At 38.6% G+C, this 9,685-nt stretch overlaps 2 protein-coding genes across 2 annotated transcripts; one reads left to right on the top strand and one right to left on the bottom strand.

Annotated features, from left to right (window-relative positions):
• Positions 1–1,387: 1,387 nt before the first annotated feature.
• On the bottom strand, positions 1,388–5,773 carry LOC121295893 (sterol-4-alpha-carboxylate 3-dehydrogenase, decarboxylating-like). Its single transcript, XM_041221016.1, has 7 exons — positions 5,753–5,773; positions 5,233–5,391; positions 4,777–4,923; positions 4,459–4,587; positions 3,044–3,186; positions 2,118–2,220; positions 1,388–1,871 (listed from the first exon to the last, which is right to left on the bottom strand). Exons 1-7 carry the CDS (start codon positions 5,771–5,773, stop codon positions 1,539–1,541), a joined length of 1,035 nt encoding a protein of 344 aa, XP_041076950.1. The 3' UTR covers positions 1,388–1,538.
• A 717-nt stretch (positions 5,774–6,490) lies between these two features.
• Positions 6,491–9,384, top strand: LOC121295179 (centrin-1). Its single transcript, XM_041219585.1, has 5 exons — positions 6,491–6,663; positions 7,386–7,544; positions 7,986–8,114; positions 8,330–8,467; positions 8,847–9,384. Exons 1-5 carry the CDS (start codon positions 6,661–6,663, stop codon positions 8,934–8,936), a joined length of 519 nt encoding a protein of 172 aa, XP_041075519.1. The 5' UTR covers positions 6,491–6,660; the 3' UTR covers positions 8,937–9,384.
• The last annotated feature ends 301 nt before the right edge of the window (positions 9,385–9,685 follow it).

The following is a 9,685-nucleotide window of genomic DNA, read 5'->3' as shown; positions in this document are numbered from 1 at the left end:
GTCTTTGAAGAATCTTACATCCCCCAAACTGCACAACAAGAAACCCGTAACGTTTATTTACAGTAAACCTGTTTAAAAAAACAGACAAAATTTAAGCTCAGAGGAGCGGCAGGCTTGTGGTATGTGAATGCTACAGGCCGGTGCATTCTGACGTCAAGAGGTAATTGATAAAAATGTTTCAATAGAACATTACACAAAATAAAAATATAACTAGGTCCTAGATTCGTAAAACCTTTTGATATTAATAATTATGATGATACCAATTCAAATTTGTAAGACAGGTCTAACTCATGAATCACCCTTTACTGTCTTTCTTGGGTAAGTTAAACCTAAAGTACTTAATAACCTCCCCCCGTCCTTGGTTTAACATTACTGTTGGCTGCCGCACCTCTAATGCTTCCCAGATAAACCTGAAAGGTGGCTTGTAGTACAGGACAGTCGGAAACTCAGACAGGTGGAGTACAAGTCTCAGCAAATCATATTTATAAACTTAGTATACAGACAACAAAGAATTACATTTTAGGTTAAGACTGAACATGATTGTGTGGGCACATGTATTATTTATAATGACATTCACATATAATTGATTTCTCTTTTATTCTAATTAGTAAGACTTAATTTGCAATATAAGCCCCTACAGTAGTACCATAGTAAACAGTTTGGAGCACAAGTAAGCTGCTGTGTATCATTCAGCATCTCCTGACAGTCAGAAGTTAATAGGAATAACCAAGCTGAAAAAATTAAAAAGCGACAAGACAGAAAGAAAAAGTAAAAGTGGTTGCCATTAAACAACTGTCTCTGTGGAGATTCTTCATTAAAAATAAATAAATCTCAGCAAAATGTTACTTTTCTTTCTCCTATCTGAACAGTAATTTTTATCACATTCGCCAACTAGTTTCATACCCATTTCGAACGGTTTAGAACACATTATATTAGAATATATTAAATCAAATATAAATGATACACAACTAGTAAGAAACAACTTGGGTGATAGCACGACCAGCCCAACTTGTTATAGAATGGGTTATTATCCCCAAATAACTGAATTTATATCAGCTGCATGTTTGCTTTTCTCCCTGTGTTATGAATTCACCATGTTGCTAGGTGTGCACACACCAAGCCTCATACATTTTCAGTGTGTAGCATGCTATAGGCATTTACAGCAGCAGTATTTGCCTGCCCCTCCTCCTGGGATCCTGCTTCATATAGATAGAATTGATCAAATTACCATAATCAGCTTCACTAGATTAAGCCTTATAAAAGTTCAAAATAAAAGAACCAGTACACTTCCCTGTTGTATTAAACCTACTATGAGAGATTAAAGTAAAACTTATTTTTATTATTTTTTAGTTTAACATTTTGACACAAAAGCATTGATATGGCAGGAGAATGTAGTCAAAACATTGTGCAAACAGACTGAAAATTATTCCTAAGGACACTGTAAGGAGGACATCCTCACAAAAAACACTCCTCGTTCCTTACATACACCTCACTGGTGATTTGGGGCACTGGAGCGTGTACAAGCCCCTGCTCTCCAGTTACTCAGTCCGGCGCAGCTGGGGGTAGCTCTGCACTGTTCTCTCAATAGCCTGGTCCAGGCTGACCAGGGGCCTGTAGCCCATGTCCTGTTTAGCTCTCTTGCAGCTGTAGTAGTGGTGAGCGCCGGCCAGAGCAACTCGCATGGGGGTGAAGGTGGGTTTGAAGGCAATGAAGGGCTTCAGCAGCAGGGCCAGCAGGGACAGCAGCAGAGCCAGGTAGTATACGAGCAGGTAAGGCAGGTGGTACCGCAAGGGCTCATAGTCCAGGCCCGCCAGCACTCGGGACAGGAACTCCCAGAACAGCACGGGCTCATCGTTCGTGATGTGGTAGGCCTGGGGACAAGGGGAAACAAGGCAAATTCAAATCCAGTTCTACCGACGTGCCAGATGCTTCTTGAATGGATTTGACAGACCTGCGGACCTTTCCCCATAACAAATAAAAATATCAGCACTTGTGTGCAGTTCAGTGAAGAGCCAATAAAGCCTCAACAGATCTACTCTTGCAATCTAAAGACTCAGCTAACAGGCGTTCAACCCATTCTGCAAGAGAACAGTAGCCGTTACACAGCAGACTCTTACTTTTCCACAGACTGGTGAATTTTTGTGAAGGCTCTCGGCTGCCAGGATGTGACCATGTACCACGTTTTCAACATAGGTGAAATCCACCAGGTTTTTCCCGTCACTGCAAACATAAAGATGCCTGTATGAATCACTTTAATAGTGAGGAATAAACTGCATGTATCTGAATCAGAAATTCATATTTGCTTAATCCTTTTTAAAGTACATAAGAAATAATTACCTGAAATCGATTCTGTCCTGTATGAAGTCCAATATTATATATTATATATATATATATAGATATATATATATATATATATATATATATATATATATATATATATATATATAATTTTTGTAATCCATTTTAATGTTTTTTTTTTATGTTTGTTTTTGTTTTTATACAGAAGTATTAATAAATTAAATTTTCATCTTATTAGCAATTAGCCAAAGCAGAGAGCTTACTAGAGTCAGGGTGCGGCAGTCACAAAGGGTTCCATTCTATTCACTAATTCCTCATGCAAGAGGTTACCAGAAGTGACCCTTTTTGAGACTCTCATACAATCCGTGAAATCGGTCACCAATTTTAAACATACCTTTGCATGAAACAGACATCAATATATTGGACTTTGTCAGGCAAAAGCGATTTCCTGATAACAATAACCCCCTCCCCCTAAGACGACACATGATAAAGTGTAGTTACTGTACAATCTAATGATGTACAATACTTTAAATAGCAATGCAACAGCAACAATACAATTATCAAACCGATACATACCAGTTTTAAAAAAAAACTCAAACTAGGTTTCAAAAGCCACACTTCACTGCAAATCTGTATCACCTTAGACATGAAGTGAATTTGTAAATCACACAAAATAAATGTGATGACATTTACACATTGGTATACTGTTGAGCAATTACAGAAATATCTTTTCAGTCGTACTGACCCAATGATGAATTTCATCTTGCCCTTTCGGGTTGTCTCTACCAGAATCGGAACCAGCTGGGGGTCTCTAGGTCCGAAAATCCCATGAGGACGAATTGCTACAGTCAGGAAATTCTCATCAGGGTTATTTGCACCCAGGACCTCCTGTTCTGGACAGAGGGAGTTAGGAGCTGAAAGAAGGTACAGGTCCAAGCTACTGTATTCCTGTTTCTTATACCAATTCTACATTTCTGTAAATAATTATAATATAGATGTAGCAAGATACTAACTACTTACTCCAGTTTTTTAAAATGAGATAAATCTGTGTTAATGTTACAAAATAAGAAATTCAAGTGTTTAAAAAGCACCACTGCACTAATTTGAGAGAGTAAGCAGCAGGGTTTCCGGAAAACATTATTTGTCTGCAACAGGAATCTGTGTGGTCCAATGGTTAAAGAAAAGGACGTTTAAGCAAGAGGTCCTCGGTTCAAATCTCAGTTTACCCCCCTATGTGACCCTGAGCAAAGCACTTAACCTCCTTGTGCTCAGCCTTTCGGGTGAGGCGTTGTTATAAGTGATTCTGCAGCTGATGCATAGTTCACACACCCTAGTCTCTGTAGGTCACCTTGGATAAAGGCGTCTGCTAAATAAACAAATATTATAACTGTTTAAGTAACATGCCTATTTTTTTTCTTATCATTGTTAACCTCCTGACAACTTTTTACACTTAAAGTCTGTTTCAAAATATGCGTTCTAGTGCACTGGGGTTTGAGATCTGTCCTTTAAAGCAGTGGTTCCCAACCCTGGTCCTGTGGACCCAGTATCTGCTGGTTTTCATTCCAGCTGAGCTTTCAGTAATTTAACCAGACCCTTAATTGAACTGGGAATTTGCTTAATTTACCTTTTTTATTGTTTTCAGCTCTTAAACAGTTGTAGATTTCAAGTTAGCTATACCACTTTATAAGTAACTCGAACTGTTTAAGAGCTAAATTAACAATTTAAAAGATCTAATGAAAGCAAATTCATAGTTCAATTAAGGGTCTAGTTAAATTATTGAGAGCTCAGTTGGAATGAAAACCAGCAGACACAAGCGGTCCCCAGCACCAGGGTTGGGAACCACTGCTCTAAATCAGTGCACGAAGAGAGATACATTTAAAAAAAAAAAACACACACACACCACAAGTGCTCTGGCTTTTCTGTTCTGTACCACATCATGGCTTGTTATTGTTGTGATACCTGTTTGAACCCCCCTAATTACTTTTTAACTGTAGCCATTTAAAAAACATTCCAGGGGTGCACAAATCCAACCTTCAAAGTTGGAAATCCTGGACTTGGAAATCCTTAGGCACTATAGCCAAGAGAGAAATCCAGCGTGATCTGCACAGGCAAACTCAGCAGCTATGGTTCTAACAGTGTGCTAGTCAATGCGATTGCTACCTTCTCCTGCAGGATTTTGGTCTCTGTGTAGTAATCAATAGGCTTCTTGGCATAGGGCAAGTCTTCAGTGCCATCCTTTACATCAGTTCCTTCAAACACAACGCTGGCGCTGCTCGTCAGAATCACTTTCTGAAAAGAGAGGTTGGGCACAAATCATGTTGACGGCTCTGAGGAACTGTTTTAGTGCAAGTGAGAAAAACCTCAAAAGATTTGTTGGGTGAAACATCAATTTTCTAACCAGAAACCTCACAACCTTTTAAATGAAGTGAGAGACCAAGTCATTTAACTGTTTGAACATGTATCTTTAGCGCCCCCTACCTGAACTCCAGCCTCCTTGCAGGCCAGGATGACTACCTTGGTTCCTATGTAGTTCACTGTGAAGAACAGCTCTTTGTTGTCGCTGGATGGAGCAGGAGAAGCACAGTGTAACACAAGAGTCACCCCCTCCAGTGCTGGAAGAAGATCCTGGAATAACAGGTTGCACCACATTTAGAGAAGTGCTGCTCTTTATACACTGTGAAAAACAGAGGCAGATGGAGAGACCAACAGCCTCCATAAAACCACATATTCTGATACTCTCAAGAACTAAAGAAACAACTGAAGAGTGCGATGGACAAGAAGTGTGCTGTGTGTTGCCCTGTTGTTCTGGTGTCTGACCCCTCCATAACCGTGTCTTGTCTTAATCCTATTTCATTGCAAAAATGTGCCTGATTGAGGGTCTTTATAAAAAATTAAAAAAACAACAAGAATGGCAGTGGCCAGATGAGGGCGCACCTCTTTGCAGCAGAGGTCCCCCAGGAAGGTGACCCGGTTATTGTGGAAGCCCTGGCAGATGTCATACACATTCACAGCGTATCCCTTCTCCAGGAGCTTCTCCACTAGATGATGGCCGAGGAAGCCGGAAACCCCGATCACAGCACACTTCTTACTGCCCTGCAGAGCACAGAGTCCGGAGACGAGAAAATGGGAAACTTGCAATGTGTACCACTCAGTTCTGTGCTCATTTACTGTATCAAAAGCTGAAACCAGCTCCATCAGTTTCAACCATAAAAAAAAAAAAAAAAATCTGATTGAGAGATGACTATTAGTAGACACATATTAAAGATGCCAGATTTGACAGTGTAAAGGCCTAGCAGTACATTCTTCTCTCCCAGATTCTTGTTTCTAATTCACCTCCGTCTCCCCCTGACAGACAGGCATACAGATAGTTCAAAGGAGCCTATACGCATCAGCTGACGAGGGTATCTGAAGCAATGCCTCACAGGAATACAGACTAGTCTAGACTGATACGCACCGGCCTGTTGCGAGTCGCCATCAGTGAGCTTCTCCGTTTTTCACGCTATTAGGATGACAAAGAAAACAAAATTGTATTTAATAATGTAATGTGTGTATATATACACACACAGCGAGAGGACTGCCTCCATATAACCCCATATTCTGTTACTCTCAAGAACTTGTGCTAAAGAAACTATATATATATATATATATATATATATATATATATATATATATATATATATAGTACCACTGATGGGTGGTGTAGGGGAAGGGGGGGTTTTTTTGGGGGTGAATGGGAAAACGTAACCAAGTACTTAAAACACTGATAAATGTTGCAACAGCAAAGAACAGAAGATTTATGGAAAAAAAAAAAAAAAATCTGAATATTACAACATAATTGTGTACACGCCGCTTATTTAGTGTTATGAACTTTTTTATAGTTGCAGCTGATTGGGGAACCTGTGTCGGCGTAGCTGAGTATTACGGCCAATGAGATAGAGGCTTCTCTGGAAATACAGTCAAAGAAATTAATTAAAATGACGTCATAAGCTCTAACGTCCAATAAAAACGCCAAAGAACGCCCAATTTTTTTTTTTTTTTTTTTTTTTTTAAAAAAGTAACAAATAGAAATTGTAGAAGAGTGGCTCGGTCAGCGAGTCAAATTTCTCAGTAAGTTATCCAATAGTAATGAAGTGTCAGAGAAGCTTCAGCAGCCAATCAGGTGTGAGTACTAGGTTGAGCCCAGCCTATAGCCGTACTGTTTGCTTAGCTATAGGACGACGTGTGTGTTGTGGGTATGAAACGTACTGTGTGAAAATAATTACAAATGCATTAATAATAAGATAACACATTCATATAGTTTTTATTCGTGTATCCTTTTGGGCCTAGTCTTCACATTTTTCTTTGGTTACGCGTACATTTGTGATGGTGAGTGAGTTCGGGTTGGGTTAAAATTGATGTTTGTTTGTTTTTTTTCTTGAATTAGGTAATAATATTAATAATATTTATAGAATATTTTTGGTTCTGGAGTCGCAATGAGATACATTTTGGACAGTAGCTGCTCGCTAGATTTCTGTTTTAATTTCGGATCGATGTTTTTATTTGTATTTTGATATGCAGTTTATTTTCATAATACTTTTTTGTATTTAGTGTATTTTATTAGGCTTTTACTAACATAAACCATTATTAGTAATATTAAATAATACTCATTCGTATGAGAATTAATATAATATCAACAGTTACTAGAAAAATAAAATAATCTGAACAATGGGGTTTAGTTGACTATCACAATTACGTTCAAATTTCGTCATTTGCTGATGCTATCCTTATGATAGAGGAAGCAATCACTTGGAGTGGGTTTGTTGTTACAATATTGAGTTTGAATCATTTCCTTCCAAGTTTTAAGCCGAATTCACTTCTGTACCTGTTGACAGTTTGTCTTTGGTTTTCTCATTCCAAAACCGTTGGCGCCATCTCCTAAAACGTTGTCATTCCACATCAATAACTGAAACTAGTTAGTCAGCACTACCACGATTAACACAATGTTGGGTATGGCAGTATCTCTGAGTATTTCTGGCGCACAGTATGGCTGGACAACAAGTAATTGTGTCGTCTATATCAATTACCTGCTAGCCTCTCTTCCCATTCAGGCTACTAGCTACAAGAAACCCTCACTGGGAGCCACTTCTCAGAGGAAGAAGACTGGCCCCAAGCCAGAGCTGACGGAGGAGATGAAACAGGAGATCCGGGAAGCGTTTGACCTCTTTGATACAGATGGATCCGGATACATTGATGTGAAGGAGCTAAAGGTAAAAACCTCAGTGGTTGGGTGATTGTGAAGGTATTGGTCTTTGCACACTAGTAACTGATGGTAGTTTTCAGTATACCTCATGCACTTTACAGTGAAGGTGCAGATTAGTAGTTGTGTTTACAGTAAGTTACAGTATTGCTTTTTAAGGATAATATGGTGAACACATTATATATGATGAAATCAAATATGGCATTAACAAATTTAAAAAAAAAAAAACAGGTTGTTTCAACACTAAGGTGATATTTAAATATTTAATCGGAGCAATCACGTACGCAACCCATAAAGTCAATAATAATAAAAACAAAACCTTAAGTCACTGTTGTGACGTTCATAGCACTGGAAAAATAACATTACAGAGGTGTAATGTGATCTCATTGCAAGTTCAGGGTTGTCTAATAAAGCTCATAATAAGTGGATCATGGTATCATTTTCTTTCTAGGTTGCTATGAGAGCACTGGGGTTTGAACCTAAAAAAGAAGAAATAAAGAAAATGATTGTGGAAATCGATAAGGAAGGGACTGGAAAGATAGACTTCAATGACTTTCTGGCAGTGATGACCCACAAAATGGTAAAATAAAATGCAACAGTAGGAACTGGTTGTAGGCCATATTCAAAAAATATATTTACATTTGGGTTATTCACTTATGGTTGGACAGATGTTAATATTGGTCTGATACTTGTTACATTTCCAGTTTCTCTTGTGGTCGTTAAAGCTGGTACATTTACATTTGCTGTGTTGGTCCAGTAGAAGGTATACCAGCTTAAACGTGTTTCTTCTTGTAGGTAGAAAAGGATTCAAAGGAGGAGATTCTAAAAGCCTTCCGCTTGTTTGATGATGATGAAACTGGGAAGATCTCATTCCGGAACCTAAAGAGAGTGGCGAAAGAGCTTGGAGAGAACCTGACGGACGAGGAGCTACAGGTTTGTCTTTGGCTCTGAACTGCTGTTTTTGTGTAAGAGTGTTGCAGCAGAAAACAAATCGGTCTATTAATGTACATGTTTGGCACAGCTGCAGTTCTCACAGTGCGCCACAGAAAATCACTTGGTGTAAAATGCTAATTTTTGCTTACGTTGTGCATATCTTTAGTGGCAGTGGCTTGTTCTACAAAGATATACATTTACACACTGTGTATAAGTTTCTGTTTCTTTCATATTGTAGGCAATTGGCTTTAACATTGTTTCCAGATAAAACAGTATATACGTTTTGACAAGGTCTACAATAGAGAACAATGATATTTTGTGGATGAAACACTTAACCTAAATGGCTTTCCAGTTACTTTTTTAACTTAACTTTTGGCAGGAGATGATCGATGAGGCTGACAGGGATGGAGATGGTGAGGTTAATGAACAGGAGTTCCTGCGCATCATGAAGAAGACCAGCCTGTATTAGCAAGAGAGATAGAGATAGATAGATAGAGCTTGCGAGTGCTGTGTCTTCAACTTCTCTTCCTTGTGTTTTTTGTGTTTATTTCGTTGTCAAAGAATACTCCCAGGTCTAGTTGCTGAACATGTTTAAAGGTGTACCGCTGTTTGAATTTAAACCTAATGTCTGCACCCCCATTTCTGAGGGAAAGAGCTTAAAGACATGTAATGACAGTCTGGTTTGAATGCGGCATGCATGGAGTTAAGATAAACGTTGTGCCAATCAAGTTCTGATCCGTTTTGGTGTGCCATCTTTCAATACAGAATAAAGGTAGGATGCCTTGATATATATTTAAATGTTGTGTGTACAGTATTGCCAACTTATATGTATTTTCATTTGTGTGTATCTTATTTTACATGACATGTTTTTACAGCTGCAAGTGCATTTGGTATTAAAATGTTGTTTTTAAGTCAAACAAGTGTAGTCCATTTTTTAGATGTAGCAGACCTGAAGGCACTAAGCTATCCCTGAATGTAATTGAATTGAGCGTTGGGAATTCGTTATAAATCAGCCACACAGGATAGATTGTGGTCTGCTGGGACCTAGAATGTGTGAGCTACACCCCTAGTTATATGCAGTCACTTTCATAGTAATACAAAATAGAAATTAAAAAAATAAATCAAAGCTGTGGTGTCCAGGTGCAAGATGGATGTAGTTTATAACACCAGAGCTTGGTGAAACAGTGGTTAATACAGACTTGTACAATGGCTGCATTT

The sequence above is a fragment of the Polyodon spathula genome, chromosome 20 (assembly GCF_017654505.1).
Source record: "Polyodon spathula isolate WHYD16114869_AA chromosome 20, ASM1765450v1, whole genome shotgun sequence".
Lineage (NCBI taxonomy): Eukaryota > Metazoa > Chordata > Actinopteri > Acipenseriformes > Polyodontidae > Polyodon > Polyodon spathula.
Note: the sequence above shows the minus strand (reverse complement) of the source record. Positions and strands in the feature narration are given on the sequence as shown.

Excerpts from the sequence above, each read along its gene's own strand:
- LOC121295893 (XM_041221016.1), bottom strand. The coding sequence starts at position 5,773 with ATGGCGACTCGCAACAGGCCG. Across the intron at positions 3,187-4,458 it reads CCAAAATCCTGCAGGAGAAG|GAGGTCCTGGGTGCAAATAA; the intron begins GTAGCAATCGCA and ends TGTCCAGAACAG. Across the intron at positions 1,872-2,117 it reads ATTCACCAGTCTGTGGAAAA|GCCTACCACATCACGAACGA; the intron begins GTAAGAGTCTGC and ends CCTTGTCCCCAG.
- LOC121295179 (XM_041219585.1), top strand. Across the intron at positions 8,115-8,329 it reads CAGTGATGACCCACAAAATG|GTAGAAAAGGATTCAAAGGA; the intron begins GTAAAATAAAAT and ends TTCTTCTTGTAG. Across the intron at positions 8,468-8,846 it reads TGACGGACGAGGAGCTACAG|GAGATGATCGATGAGGCTGA; the intron begins GTTTGTCTTTGG and ends AACTTTTGGCAG.